This window comes from Onychostoma macrolepis, chromosome 06, assembly GCF_012432095.1.
Source record: "Onychostoma macrolepis isolate SWU-2019 chromosome 06, ASM1243209v1, whole genome shotgun sequence".
Lineage (NCBI taxonomy): Eukaryota > Metazoa > Chordata > Actinopteri > Cypriniformes > Cyprinidae > Onychostoma > Onychostoma macrolepis.
This window is the reverse complement of record NC_081160.1, coordinates 26753788-26769919: the sequence shown is the minus strand read 5'-3', so window position 1 is coordinate 26769919 and position 16132 is coordinate 26753788. Positions and strand designations below refer to the sequence as shown.

General features: G+C 38.3%; 1 protein-coding gene across 2 annotated transcripts; it reads right to left on the bottom strand.

Annotated features, from left to right (window-relative positions):
• Nucleotides 1–10: 10 nt before the first annotated feature.
• Nucleotides 11–15687, bottom strand: pbrm1l (polybromo 1, like). Of its 2 annotated transcripts, none has more exons than XM_058780013.1 (30): nucleotides 15556–15687; nucleotides 14620–14765; nucleotides 14407–14504; nucleotides 13617–13764; nucleotides 13272–13424; nucleotides 13033–13149; nucleotides 12876–12944; nucleotides 12598–12696; nucleotides 12428–12513; nucleotides 12263–12354; nucleotides 11901–12108; nucleotides 11661–11802; nucleotides 11483–11565; nucleotides 11106–11385; nucleotides 10326–10431; nucleotides 9560–10223; nucleotides 8342–8553; nucleotides 7998–8192; nucleotides 7708–7865; nucleotides 7160–7402; nucleotides 6929–7074; nucleotides 6663–6820; nucleotides 5321–5504; nucleotides 4956–5163; nucleotides 4459–4657; nucleotides 3233–3409; nucleotides 2600–2764; nucleotides 2011–2078; nucleotides 1721–1925; nucleotides 11–800 (listed from the first exon to the last, which is right to left on the bottom strand). In XM_058780013.1, the coding sequence occupies exons 2-30, from the start codon at nucleotides 14752–14754 to the stop codon at nucleotides 637–639; spliced, it is 4962 nt and encodes a 1653-aa protein (XP_058635996.1). In that variant the 5' UTR covers nucleotides 14755–14765; nucleotides 15556–15687; the 3' UTR covers nucleotides 11–636. The 2 variants fall into 2 exon arrangements, with proteins under 2 accessions (XP_058635996.1, XP_058635997.1); XM_058780014.1 differs by having other exon boundaries at nucleotides 3317–3409.
• Nucleotides 15688–16132: the final 445 nt, after the last annotated feature.

The following is a 16132-nucleotide window of genomic DNA, read 5'->3' as shown; positions in this document are numbered from 1 at the left end:
TGAAACACACTTTATCCATTTGAAATGCCGTTTATTGGTGAAACTGAGACAATTTTGTCATTCTTAATGCAACTGTTCAAGCATTTCTCACAAGCTTTTTTTTTTTTTTTTTTGTAGGTACACAATGAAAAAATAACAAATTACATTATCATTAAAATAAAGAGGAACTCAGCTTATTTTGCCTCTGTATAATAAAAAAAGAAAGAAAATATATTTATAAACTGCCACTGTATTCTTTTACAACTTTTGAAGCCTTTTTGTATAGAGTGGCAATAGCCAGAGAACTTTGTGAGGACTGGTGATGTTTTCAGCAATATAAAAATGATGCGGTTCAACATCATAAATGCAACCAAAATTCATATAAAGTAACAGTCAAAGTGACATATTTCAAATCCATGTCAGTAGTTTATAAATTGATGCATGAGTGACTTAATTCCAGTGCGTCATATGTACCTAAATGTGGCTAAAACCTTTATTCCTCTCACACACACACACACAAATACACACACAACTAGGAGATTATTGCTGAAGCATTTCCGACAGTACATAATACTTTATCACATTGTGATAGGAAAGATTTGGTAGGAGAAGGCTTGCATAAATTAGAGTCCTGAGAGTTGGGGATAAAATAAAGGTTTAAAGGTTGTACGCCTGTCGGATATTGAGCGTGTCTTTCATCATCAGGTCTCGGAGTCGCCATAATGCGTCGGCCATCGTGGTGTGAGCGCCCTTGCTTTTCAGCCAGTGAGTAGGGAGACGGCTCTCCTGCTCCCTGGTGAGCCGACAGTCTTTTCTTTGTGCTGAAGGAACGAAAATTAGAATGACAACATTTTTAAAACATGCATCATTTGGGACAAGGCCACTAAAACTGAGCAGCAAAAATGGGTCATTCAGAGATGCTTTGGCTGTAACATCACAGAAGTCATTTACATACAGAAGACTTAACGGTGCCGCCATTTTTATGAAAACAATCATTTAAATTACTAAATGATGAATGTTTTTGGTGCAAGACACCATGTATACCATATACTATATATAACACATATATGTAGCATTTATAGTAAAAATGCTACAAAACTGTGGTATAAGGAAATATCATAAAACCCATAAAACTTGCTTTAACAAAAATAATTTAGCAATTGTTTAGTATATACTACTATTCAAAATTTGGTGTCTGTAACATTTTTAAATGTTTTTGAAAGAAGTCCCTTAATTCACCAAGGCTGCATTTATTTGATCAAACATACAGTAAAAACAGTAATGCCGTGAAATATTATTGCAATTTAAAATATCCATTTTCTAATTCAACAAATTAAAAAATTTTATTTGTTACTGAGGGCAAAGCTGAATTCTCAGCAGCCATTACTTTAGTCTTCAGTGTCACATGATCCTTCAGAAATCATTCTAATTCTGATTTTGTGCTCAAGAAAAATTTCTTACTATCATCAATGTAAAAAACAGCTGTGCTGTTTAATATTTTCATAAAAACCATAAAACATTCAAAATAACAGCATTCATATGAAACAGAAATCTTAAATATTCTTATAAATGTCTTTACTGTCACTTTTGATCAGTCTAGCGCATACTTGTATTAATTCTGGTCAAATTAAGATAAACCTAACTGACCTCAAACTTCTGAACATTGGTGTAACTGTATATAACTTCAAAAGGAATACATAAAACAACTCTTATATGCAATTCGTATGCAAATTATCTTTACCCTTAAGGCTCTGGTCCCACTTGCTAATTGTAGAGGATTCAGCGCTGAGGCCCTCAATGTACTTCAAATAAGCTTCTGAATGCAGAAGACGCTGAGGTTTTGGAGGCGGGGCCACAAAAATAGGCGGGGCTGGCTGCTGCTGGCCTGGTTGACCTTGACCTGGATATGGTGGTGGAGCTTGTTGTCCTGGCCCATAACCACTCATCTGAGAACACAAAGTAAAGGACAGAGCTGACAATCTGCATCTGCTTTAGCGTCACCACTGAAAGCTGCATGAACATGTTCTTCACCTGCATGCCATAATGGCTTCCAGGGCCAGGACTTCCAGCCATGCCGTTCATTCCTGGGCCCATCACACCTGAGTAGGAAAGCAAAAATAGTTTAAATCTCAACTCCAACAGATAAGGTTGCAAATAATGTGCACTGATTGAATAAATAAATGTTGTTTACATAAATGTGTGTTACATTTTCCCAAAGCAAGTGGTGTTTTTATAAAACGATTCAGTGAAGTCAGTCAGTGGAAAAGTGTAGAAAATAGATTAAGAGTGAGGTGAGATATTGAGAAAAAAAGCATGTTAGTGGTGTTGTGTGAATATTCCCACCCTATGAATTAGATACAACTAAAATTAGACCATGCAGAAATGATCTAGTTACAAAAAGCATCTCTTCATTCACTAAAACAATATACAAACAATTTAGCTCGGTTTCAAACTGCCTTGCTGTCCAGGCAGCTCACTAGTTTTAGGAACAAAGCCATGATTTCAAACCGAGAGAGGAGGAAAAAAACCGATTTCTTTTTTTAAAATTCAGATTGGAGCTGGTCAGAAGATCTTCAGGTGGGGGTTCTGTTTAATCCGACGTTTGTCGGGTGCTTCTTACCCGGATGGGGCATACCAGGGTACCCGGCCATGCCTGGTAGAAGGTAGTGCTGGGAAGGCAGCTGGGGCACCCCCATGGGATGAGGTGGTGTGCCACCCATGCCCATCATGCCCTCAGAAGGACCCTGCATAGGCATGTAGGGCAGGCCATAATTTCCCATCATGCCTTGGGTGAAGAGGAGATAGCACAAAAAGATCCATGCATTGATGACATGCAGTTGTCTAACAAGTCATGCAACTACAAAACAACAGTCATATCAATGTCAAAGAAAGTGTGAATTTTTAAATGTGGTTAATCCAGGCATGTAAAAAAAAAAAAAAAAAAAAAAGAGCTCTACATATTAACGGGTTAATAAAAAAGGTTCTCATGCAAAAAGAAAAGTGCAAATGTGAAATAAAGAATGTGGCAATATTCAAAAACACAAGACAAGACCAAAAAGTTTGCATATAAACAAAAGGAATTTAGTGAAATGAACTGAATAATCACTAATGGGGCACACTTTTGGTACGGGGAAGATAGAGACATGATTGATGAGTTGAGGTTTTAGATGGTTTAAATGGATGAGAACTGTCGGAGGGTGCCCGGATGCTGCATCTGGCTCTTTCAGCAAGGGTGGGGGCGATTTGGCGTTACCTGGCACAGGTGGCATGGCCTGGTTTAGCATCCCCATAGCGCTTGGGGGAGGTACCACCCCCATCATTGAGCCAACTGGGGTACCTGCTCTTGGGGAAGCCTGCTGCTGCTGCTGCTGTTGCTGCTGCTGAAGGACCCTCTCCCGTTCCTGCTGCTCTACCAGTTTAGCTGCCCGTTCTGTAAAAACATTGATGACTGAATTACAGGCTCTTAGGTATGTGGTTGCATTAGGCAACATTGTAAATAAGTGAAACAGTTTCCATATAGAAATAATCTGCAAAGCATCATATGTTGTGCATGGAGGAAAACTAATCCTGGTTACCATTGTTATTCATTTCTATGGGGAAAATGGCTATTTTTAAGGAGGACAAATAATCTTTTCAGACATTCAGATGTCTGAACTTGTGACTGAATTGGTTGTATTCATAGCAGTGTCTTGTAAAAAATGCTTTACTTTATTTGAGTATAACTAGATATTTATCTTCATGGAATATTTTACCTTAAAATGAATATTTGCTGAAAATGTACTCAGGCCAACAGGTGTCATCAGAATGAGAGTTCAGCTAATCACAACAGTAAAATATCATAAAACATCACAGTAATCAAAATTAATCAACCATAAATGTGAAGTGAAAAGCTGTGTGTGTGCACAAGAAACAAATAAAGACATTTTAACTTCAAACCATCACTTCCAGCCAAAATACCATAATAATGCTTCCTCCAGTGAAAAAGTCCATCCCTGATTGTCCTCTCATATCAAAATCCACCGATATATTTGTTTAGAACCGTTTTGTACTGTTTTTGCTTGTAAACAGTGCTTGGCCTGTGCATATTCCTCTCGAATGAGATGACTTTTTCACCAGAGAAAGCAATGTTATAGATAGTGGACTTGTATTTTAGCCAGAAGCAATGGTTTGAAGTTAAAGACATCTTAATGACGGATTCCAAATGCTGCTTTTCACTTCAAAATATGTTAATTAATGGACTGGACTGGAGTGGTGTGGACTACTTGTGGATTATTGTGATGCTTTTATCAGCTGTTTGAACTCTCATTCTGACGGCACCCATTCACTGCAAAGAATCCATTGGTGAGCAAGTGATATAGTACTAAATTTCTCCGAATCTGTTCCAGTGAAGAAACAAGCTCACTAACATCTTGGATCACGTGAGGTGAACTATAGTAATCAGGAAATAGAGAAACTTCTCATGAAGATTTGAGAACATACCTTCATATTCTGCCTTCTTAGAAGCTTCCAGGTTCCTCCATTCTGTGCCCACCAGTCGGCTTAGCTCTCCAAAGGAGAAATCAGGGTGACGAGCCTTTATAATAGCCCTCACTTCACTGCTAAACAGGATGTAGCCACTCATGTTGATCTTACGCTTGGCTCCTTCCTTTTTGGACATACCCTTAATCTTTGGCGTGGACTGTGCATAGCAAAAGGGGTGTAAAGAAAAAGTCAGCTACAGTTAAATATGAAAAAACTATGGAGAATAGACAGTTGAAGATATATATATGATTGTATATTGAATATAATAACCATCAGAAAACAATGGATTTCTAATAGCAATAACTATGTAATATATTCACACATGTTTCATGTTTGCTAAAAAAACACTGCTTATGATGCACACATAATTGGAAAATGATTAATATCTGAATATTCTTGTGCATGTAAAACTGGACAGGATGGGTAATCACTGATTTCTTGAGAGTCTGGAGTACCTGTGGTGGAGTATAAGGCATATCCATGTCACTTGTTGTGGATGCCTGACTGGGTGGCATTGAGGGCGTTGCTGCTGCTTCATCGTCATCTTCGTCCAGGTCATCCATATCTTCATCCAGATCTTCCATGTCTGCAAATTTAGCCTCTAGTTCCTCAATCTTCTTATCCAGCAGTGGGGATGGCACCTTCTGGGGCACAATGGGTTTTCTGAAAATTAATTTAGAGCATCAGTTAATCGCTAAACCCAATCAACCATTTCGAGTCTTAGTTTGAAGTCTGGCACATTAATTGTTAATAAAAGCAATAAGACTCTGGCTGTAACACATATTGCCCACTAAAAGTAAGGTAGGGAAGTAAAAAGCACCTAAAGTAGAAGATCTCGTCATCAACGACTTTGGCTGAGAGGGAGAAGCGTTTCAAGGCTTTAAACTTCTTCATCTGCTTTTCACTCTCAATGTAGCGACTTTCAAACATGAGAATGTCTTCTTCTGGACATTCAGTTGGTCTGCAGGACAGGAAGTCCTTAAAAGAGGAGACCACACATTTCCCTGTGAAAAGAAAGAGAAAGACTTAAAATACGGTCCATAGTAAGTTTTCAAACAGAGTCAGTTTTTTCAAATACAAGGTAGGTAACCGATGAAGAGAACAGAGGAATTAAAATGAAAATGTTCAAGAACTTAATCAGCTGTATAAATCCCATTTGTGGGAATGCACAGTCTCATAAGTTTCAACATGATACATTTGCTACTAGATCTGCAATAATTCATTTCACTTGGCTGCTTTTTGTTCATACTCGAGCCAAGTGATCCCGCACTGATTCAATTATGCATTGAGGGTTCTGAGGAGGCTAGTTTAAACTACAAAATCACAGCAGACTACCGCAAGAAGTAGATCTTAATTGTATTTCCAGTGTCATTGTGAAATGAAAAATCTCGGAGCATGTTAATGATCCCAAAGACCGGTTGCCCATGGAATGCAGCCCAAGACCGGTTGCCCATGGAAGCTAAGCAGGGCTGAGCCTGGTCAGTACCTGGATGGGAGACCTCCTGGGAAAAACTAGGTTGCTGTTGGAAGAGGTGTTAGTGAGACCAGCAGGGGGTGCTCACCCTGCAGTCTGTGTGGGTCCTAATGCCCCAGTATAGTGACGGGGACACTATACTGTAAAAAAAAGCACCGTCTTTCGGATGAGACGTTAAACCGAGGTCCTGACTCTCTGTGGTCATTAAAAATCCCATGACACTCATCGTAAAGAGTAGGGGTGTAACCCCGGTGTCCTGGCCAAATTCCCTCCACTGGCCCTTGTCTATCATGGCTTCCCAATAATCCCCATCCACTTGATTGGCTCTACGACACTCTCTCCTCTCCACCTGTAGCTGGTGTGTGGTGAGCGCACTGGCGCCGTTGTCCTGTGGCTGCCGTCGCATCATCCAAGTGGATGCTGCACACTGGTGGTGGTTGAGGAGAGACCCCCCACATGATTGTAAAGCGCTTTGGGTGTATTGCAATACACATTAAAAGCGCTATATAAATGCCTCATTCATTCATTCATTCAAAGGCACCATGTGCATTTGACAAGAATGGTTGGCAAAATTTCTTTATCACAGCTTGAACACCCACAGTTTTGTTGGTTGTGGACAGACAGCAAACTGATATGAAACTAGGATTTTATTACAATTACAATTAATTCATTCACTCAGTGCCCATACCTAAGATGCAGGTCATAGGACATGTCTCCTCCAGGTTACTGAGGAACACCTCACGTTTGTAGAACATCTTTGTTGGCTCATGTTCCGTTTCCTCAGGGTGGATGAAGATGGGTCCAAAGAAGAATGCAGCTCCATCCCGCAACCACAGCTTCTCGATTCTGTCCATATAAACCATAACAACTCAAGACTATTGCTGTAGGTTTATATTACTGTCAAATGTGTACTTTTATGAGTTATTTGGGTAAAATAAGCATGAATTTGCCCACCTGCCAACTCGTGGTCGTACCAGCCCGTGGGAGCGTATGTAGACACAGTCGCCCAGTTTAAGCCACATGTCATTGTAGTGGAGCTGTTCATAATACTGGCATCCTGGCTCCCCATTGGCCACTTCAACTGGAACGTCTTCTCGCTCCTGTAATAAGTGCAAGAGAGTATTACATGATTTATTTTAAGAAAAAAAAAAGAAATTAACTCAAAAGCAATCAATTACTTCATACCTTCTCGATGAAGCCACCACCCTCCGCATCAGGAAGATCAGCCACTTTGTCTTTTGCACTGACAAACATGGAGGCAACTCTGACTACGGGTAACGGAACCTCTCGAGAGACTAGTTTGACAGAGTTTGGCGGCATGGACCATATTTTAATCTTCTTGAAGGTTTTGGTCCTAGCAGTGTAGCGGGATTCACAGACATAGACGTCTTCAGGTCTAAAGCCTTCTGGCTGCAACTTAAAATATTCCTAAAACAACAATCCCACAATCAAGAGAATTAAATGCAACATTCTTCAAGAGCCTGTGAGGAACATATTGAAACTAAAGTAAAATTAATAAGATGAATAAAATTTATATATATATATATATATATATATATATATATATATATATATATATATATATATATATATATATATATATATATATATATATATATAATTAATTTTACTTTCATTGCAACACATAGCCTCTCGTGGCTTATGGCTTTATTTTGTGAACCTCTTGGTCATATTAATTTACTAATTAAACATAGTTGCCTAATGTTACTCACCTTTACAAACAACACAACACATTTCCCCAAGATCTTGCTGAAAGGCACACGGTTGTAGTAGTCACTCTTGAATACCTCCTTTTCCAGAAACTTGCGGGTTGCCAAATGGAAAGTTTCCCCTGGACGATAAAACCAACATCCATACATCCACTGCTCACCTGCAGTCAACAAAACACATCCAATTGTTAATACAAGAAAATATATTATTTGACAACTGGAGGTGATACGTCAACAAAAAAAAGCAATAGAGCATTACGCAACGGCAATAAAAAAAGTAAGAATGTGCGCACCAGCTTCGTCCTTCCAGAGTTTCTCAATGCAGACAATGTGAGGTTGCAAATTTGCCTCTGAAGGCTGAACATACACACAATCTCCCACACTGTAGGTGTTGTTCTCAAAGTTGCAGTCCTGACTATATGAGCTTTGAGGACCTGACGGCCACTGGCTTCCTGCAGCACCCTCTGCTTTGTCCTCTTCTGGAAGAGCTATTAATCATAAAAGCAAAGTGCACATTATTACACTTCTAAAATAGACAGTCATTATAGCAGCAAGACTTTAAAGGGTATCCCAAGGTGTTACATAACTGCTAGAAGCAACAGCAAAGCAATTTCTGAAAACATCAAGAGCAAAGAACCTTTTTTGTCTTCTTCTCGTTTCAGCCGGTCTTCCTCAATTTCTTGGGGCAGTTTCTCTCGCTTCTCTTGATCTATATCGGCATGCAGATGTTTGGATGTGTAGCTCAGTGCTGGGGTCAGCAAGATTTCGCCATTCTTGCACAGCTCATCACGAATCTTCACAAAGAAATGCTGCAACTCCACAGAATCCTCAAAGATCTCAGAATCAGTCCTGAAAATGCACAACAGCTGTAATGAATTCTCAGATTTCCGTGCCAAAACTTGACTTCTATTCACGTTGACCCTACCATCAAACTTCATTCTGTTAGACTTGATCAGAGCTTAAAAGTCTCTTCATGATTTTCTCATCATTCACTCACTTTCATGTCATTCCAAAATCTGTAAATCTTTTTTCCCCCATGGGACTATTGCTATTATGTTGCCAAATAATACCAGAATATTGTAGCTATGTCAGAGAGTTCAATGCAAAGCATTTTATTAAGTCCGACAAGTTAAACTACAGGATTATATTTGATACACTTTCACAGACTGTATACATTTTACATACTTCAAAGTCATATTTCAAGTTTTAAAATACTATTGTAATTGACTGCATCTATTTAGAAAATATTTTCAAATAATGTCAATAATTTGCATATTGAATATCTATAATGGCCATTCAGTTGTGTTAATCACTTTTCTTTTACTATACCTACTCTAAACATCATTCCGGATGATTATTTTTGTGTTATATTTATTTATTATTATTATTTATTTTTTTTTTATTTAAATTTTTTGAAAACATATTTATTTAACCATCTGTTTTTCCATACTTATCCTGACCTGGAAATGACTAAAATCAAAAAGTTGGCTCAAATAAGAAAAGTAGGACTAAAAGTTCCTACTTCTCCATACTGCATAGGAACCGTTCAACCCTAACATAATGAAATATGGAAGATTGATAAAAAAAAATATTTTTTTTTAATTATCAAAAACATCTCATAAAAGTGGTCCAGTATGCTTAATTGTGGAATGAGGTTTGAGAAAGACACAACGAGGAGAAGAGAAAACACTGGCACATAGAACAAGTCATAAGGAGCCTTTTATGGTGTTTTTTCAGTAATTTTTAAAGCCTAAAATCATTCCTGTTCATTTTATAGAAAGTGGCATCTTTTAAATTCCAGTTTCTTTAATGAGGACAAGAATAGCTAATTTTCACACTCTTCCCTGCTGCTTACCTGTTGAGACGTCTTGCTTTCTCCAGCACCTCAAACACATGCTCCTGAAACACATCCAGTCTCCGATAGCGGCTGTGATCCACATTATTACGAATAATATCCAAAGTGAGAGGCGGGTCCTCTGGATTAGCGGGGTCGATGGCGGGAACCTCTGCCAAAGAGTCACTATAGCAGCGGCCTTCGTCATCCTGGTGGCCCATCATCGAAACAAAGAGGTTCCTGATGAGCTCACGCACAAGAGAGGCAACCGACAAACCACCCAGTCCACCTTCATCTCCCTCCTCTTCATCCTCAATCTGTCGACGGGCTTCCAGGAAGGCTCGATGGAGCAGCAGTGCATCTCGGTATATCAGAGACTCTGGCTCGTTGTAGGTGCAGGCATTGTTGAACATAAGGATGAAATCTTCTGCTAGCGAGTCAACATCTTGATAGCGTCCCTGTACCATATAGCTGCGTATACGTTCCATGTCAATAGGACGCTTAATGGCGGCATAATAGTCAGGCAGCTCAGAACGTGATGGAAGACGCAGGAAAACGGCGCTGAGACGTCGGCCACGATTGTCTGTGAAGTTGCGCACTGCTTCGTAGAGATCAGTAAGCTTCTGCTGGAGTGGGGTGGTCTGGGTACGGGCCTTTTTAGGGGATGCAGCAACTCCACTACGGCCTAGAAAAAAGAAAGGAATTTAGTAGAAATCCTAATAAAAAATCTGAAATTTGTTTCTTTATTAGTGCATTAAAGTGTCCAATTTTAGCCAAAAAAACATACGAAGCTTGAGTTTGGGAGAGCCCATGCTATCTTCCTCAGGAGGAGGGCCAAGCTCCTTCTGTTTATCCTTAACTATCTTCTCCAAGATGTTTGCATCATTATAAACCTGCAGGTGAAAAAAAAAAAAGAAATGGCAAGCATAAATTTCAAATTATACTCTTCAAATGAGATATTTTCAATTTTCAACACTATATTCGGGTTTGAACCCACACAATTAAATAATGAAGAAATATTATTTCTGAATGAAAGGTTCCTTTAACACTGCTGTAAATCATCATAGACATACTTGTAAAAGATAAGAATGAATGAGCAACTAAATATAGACAGAAGTTTGGGGTTGGTAAGACTTTTAATGTTTTTGAAAGATGTTTCTCAAGCTCAAAAGCTGCATTTTTGAGTTTTGAGTAAAAAAACAGTAATATATTTATATTGTGAATTATTATAATTTTAAATAACTTTTTCAGTGTCACATGATCCTTCAGAAATCATTCCAATATGCTGACTTGGTGCACAAGAAACATTTCATATTATTATCAACATTAAAAATATTTAATGCTGATTTTTTTTTTTGTGGAAACTGACATTTTTTAGGATTATTTGAAAAATAGAAAGTTCAAAAGCACATAATTTATGGTTTTTTTTGCAACATTATAAATGTCTTTCTCATGACATTTTTTGTCTTTTTGATCAATTTAATGCCTCCATGCCGAATAAAAATATTTTTGACCCCAAACTTTTGAACAGTAGTGTATTACAATTTAGTAATGTAATGATGCTCACCTGAGATCCCTCCTCATTATAGTGCCGGGCATTGCGAAACATGAGCTTCATGTCATCCATAAGAGCTTCCTCATTGTTATAACGCTCAGTGCGGATATTGTTCTCGATGGTACGCAGGTCCATTGGATCTTGGATGATCTGGTAGTAGTCTGGGTAATCCTTCTTAGAGGGCTTCACCATGAAGAGATCACAGAGGCGCCGTCCAGTGCCTGCCTCACGTGCCTCAGTCACTGCAGCATACAGCATCCTCAATCGGTTTTTCTTTGTGTTCTTCTTGTGGCTTTAAGGACCAGATAAAGGCAGCAATAAAATAAAAACGTATTACTGACTGAAAGTCATATGGGTAAAAAATAATTAGAGTGACATTTAAAAATTACCTTTTCCTTTTACTACTTCCCAAGTCAGAATTTGCAGTAGAGACATCTCCTTCATCGTCATCTCGAAGCTCTCTTTTCTTTTGCTAGAACACAAATTCAACCAAAAAAATAACCCTTTTTCTTATTTCCCTGAAACACTAGGACATTCCTGCAATGGGTTCCTCACTAGGCTACTGACCTGCATTATTTGCTGTAACCTCTGAGCACGTTTGTATATGGTGGAGTTGGGCATGTTGTAGCGTTTAGCATTCTCAAACATTAACGTGAGGTCAGCCTCAATCTGCTCGATTCCTTCATAATCCCCATTCTTCATTTTATCTCTATAAAGAACATAAAATATGGAAAGAGTGTGTAAACGTTGACTGTTTTCAAACATTACGATTCAAATCAGCAGATACATCACGTGGGTTATCCACACCTGATCTGTTGCAGGGAGATGGGGTTTTTGATCTGATGGTAGTAGTCTGGGTATTCTTTTCGTGCGGGCAGTTGGAGGAAGGGTTCAGCGAGAAGCAGCCCCTGAACGCTTCGGGCTCCTCGCACTGACTGGTACAACAACAAGATTGGGTCACTTGCACTGAGACCGCAATCGGCCTCTGCGTCTCCAGTGTCATAGCGTACAGTGCCTGAGACAAAGTATAAGGACAGACAAAGGTACAATCTTTCAGGTATATTATGCTGCAGACCTTGCAAATGTATTTTTGAATAAGAGTGTTGGCAGAATCTCTCAAATGGACTGCTATAGAGTAATCTTGGACAAAGGGAACTGTGGATATGCACCTGTCAGAATAGAGTCTTCATCACTTTCGGATCCAGCCTGAAGAGCCATAGTGATGGCAGACAGCCGGTCACCCTGAGCAGACCTCCGATTTCTAGCAAAACACAGCATGTTACAGACTAAAAGATGCATTTTCAAAGCAACCAGTTGAGGAAAAGAAGAAATACCTGATGCGGAGGCTAGATTTAGTGGGTTCAGCCTGCTCAATCTCAGTCCTTCTCTGGGCGAATACCTTCTTAATTGTGTTTGCATCCTTTATAAAGACAAAAACGTGTTTACAAGGAGTTAAATGTTTAGGATGAATAGACAACAAGGGTATAAAGTGAAGTGCACAAACCTTGAAAACTTGTGACCCTGGCTCATTGTACGTTTTGGCATTTTTTGTCAAAATATCAATGTCCTTGGCCATGCCACTGATGGATTTGTAATGTCCTGCCTAAAAACAGAACAAAATATTACTATTATTCACCTTATTTTGCAACACAGGAAATAAACCAGTATATATATATCACATCAGCGTTTGACAGTCTTGTCATGGTTGCAATTATTATAATACACACCACTACACATTTTGATCGCTATAGTCCGCTAGCATATTTTCAAAGCACCACATACCTGTATCCTCTGAGCCACAGCGCGCAGATCTATTGGTTCTTTTATTACGGCATAATAGTCTGGATAATGCTGGAAAGGAAAGAATGGGGATGGGAGAAGTCAGTTTTAATTAAAGTAACAAACTAGTCATGATTATCCACACTGCAAAATGACTGACCAACTTGGAGGGAAGTTTTTGGAATAGCTCGCTAACAAGCCTCCCTGAGGAATCAGTGCATGATACTATGGCCTCCAACAGCTGCTCCAGTATGGCTTTTAGATAGCTTGGTGGTCTCTGTTGGGCAAAGGTGTATAGAGGAGAAAAAGTGATATCAGTCTGGATATGCATATTAATAATAATAATAATAAACATCTATAAACACAAACAGAAAAAAAAAATCTGTCAATTTTCTTTACCTCCTCCTCCATGGAAGCACTAGGGTTTTCCCCATCTTCACCATCCTCATCATCCTCAGCCTCCTCTCCATCGGCTCCCTGTAGCAGTTCATTCTTGGTAGATAGGAAGACGTTCAAAAGCCTACAGGCAGCTCTGTACTCTGCACTGTCAGCCTGTTTTAAGAGACCCACAGGTGTATTAGCATTTCTGAGTTAACGGCGGCTGTGATGCTGAACAGTTTTGCTTGTGTAATAGCTATGTTGATTGTATCTATGGCTAGCCAGTAGTGTAAAATAACAGACAGACTGGGCTGATTCATGTGCCAGAAACTTCAATGTTATGTGTAAATGCAAATACAAACTCACCTGATAATAAGCTTTGGCATTATTAATAAGCAGATGAAAGTCAGCTGAGAACTGATCTACATCCTGGTATTCCTCTGCCCTGAGCTTCTGCTGTATTTTCATCATGTCTATGGGCTGGCTTACCACTTCATAATAGTCAGGCTGATTCCTAAACAGGAAAAATAAGAATGGAGGTTGAGGTGTAGGTTAGTGTCTACTGCATGCATTAAACTCAATATGGTTTATTTCATCACATTGTAAAATTAATTTAAAAAAGAATGATACAGAATTAATTTCTTAAAAAGCTACAAGTGTGATTACTACTTTTACTTTTCTGCATGCGTTATTTTATAAAATGGATGTGTTGAGCTAGTGTTTTTTTTTTATTTTAGTTAATGTTTATTTTATTTCAAGTAATGAAAATGCTTATGATTTTAGTTTTATATATTAGACTACTAACAAAATTAAAGGAAATTATAGAGCCCAATGATTTGTTCTAATAAAAATAAATATAATTCTGATAAATGTGATGTAATATAAGTGTCATTTTAAATTAATTACTGTTTTTATTCTGTTTATTCTATTATAGGTAGGTAATATTAAAAATATTATGGTTTTAGTTGTAGTTGACTATAATAACCCTGAAGGAGACTAGACAATAAAGTAAAAGCAGCTATTAACTGTCCAGCATTCAGTTTTATGACTTCACTCCATTTAGAAATGTGTAAAATACTATGTATTAAAAAAACTGCAAGTATATCCAAACATTTGACTAACAGTGTACATTAAAAGACAAGGAATACACTTGTACCTCCTCTTTGGTGCACGAACAAAGAGCTCACAGATCTGTCTGCCTTGGTCATCTTTGTAATCTCTGACAGTGTTGTACAATTCATGGCACACAGCAATCTAAACAAAGATAAAGTCAAAGTCAATCTGTCAAGACCATTGTTATGATCTAAACCGATCTAACTGATCCAAACTAAAGCAAGTCGTCTGACTATACTAAACCCCATGTACTCACTTGATCAACAGAAGGAGCAGTGGAAGCTCTCCTCCTCTTCCATCCACTGACTGGGGTGGATGAGGTGGCATCATCAAAGTCTCCTCCGCTGGCACTGCTGGAGGGAGAGGTGGCTCGTCTTCTCTTAGAGCCCATTGAAATGGTACCTGTTGACCAACAAACATCCTTTTAGACTCTGGGCTTCCATCACTAATTCATTTCCATGACTCTTCCAGTTGTATTAATAAAATGATGTGGACTCTCAGAATTATTTCCTGGAGATAAATGCCATTCGTATGCCAGGTACCAATCCTTAATATCTAAACATTTGCATGGTTATACTTTTTACTGAACAAATGTCACCAGTTAAACCTAAAACTCCTACGCATATGAATGCAATAACCGAATAGCTCAAGATAAAGCAGAATATTACAACATAACAAGGAACTCGTACGATAACTATCGCAGATTTTCATGATTTTAAAGATGGTATAATATGTCTGTAGATGTTGTGAATCACCATATATCATTTTCCCATAATAAATGTTGTTTACGATACCTATGAGCTACTTATCATAAACAAACTACAGTTGACCTGCTTAATGGAGGACAAAGGGAAGTTTGGACGTTAAATCATCACCCATATATGCATTCTTTCATACCAGCTGTTAAGTAACTTAAGCCTTTAACAGAAACGATTATGTTTTGGACTATATGCATGTACGGTGTTGTGTAGAATAGCATACTTAGCCGCGTGCTAATCTTCCGGTAAACAATCCCTAAACGCCAACAGCCAATCGACGCTCCGTGTTTCAGTCAAACAAAAGAGCGGTCTCGCGGTGTGCTCTCGTACTCACTCACTTCTCTAGAAAAGCGCACTTCGGTTTCTTATATTAATCTTGCTGAGCTTTATAAACGTATTGGGGAACAAAAGGTTTTAAAAATACGCTGACCTACCCGTATTAAAATCTGGACTTTATTGGCGCAGTTAGGAATTATCCTTCAGTAACAACACAGCGGCAACCGTTAGCCAGCAAGTAGCGTTGATAGCTAGCAAAGTCCCGCCTCCTTCGTCATACGAAACCGGAAGTACATATAAGAAGCCCCTCCTTACTTCTGAAAATGTAGAATATTTTAAATATAGAATATTCTCTTCTCCTTCATGAAAAAGTGAATTAAGAATGACAAAATATAGATATAATAGCAAAGTAATGGAGCCAAATAAAGAAAAAAACGGATTAATAATAATAATAATAAATGCTACTTTTACTAAATAAATAAATAAATATACTATATACTAATTTCAAGATTACATAAAAATTATACAGCACAAAGTGTCATTTTTTTTTTCCCATTAATTAATTACTTTCAAAGAACATTTAGAAATACTGTGATGCATTCTAAATACTTCCTAAGGAAATTCCTAAGGAAGTCCATTATTAAAGCGCTAATTTTCTTCTGGGTTTTAGGCCATAAAATGAACATGCTGCATAAAATAAGATTTAAAAGAATTACGCACACACACACACACACA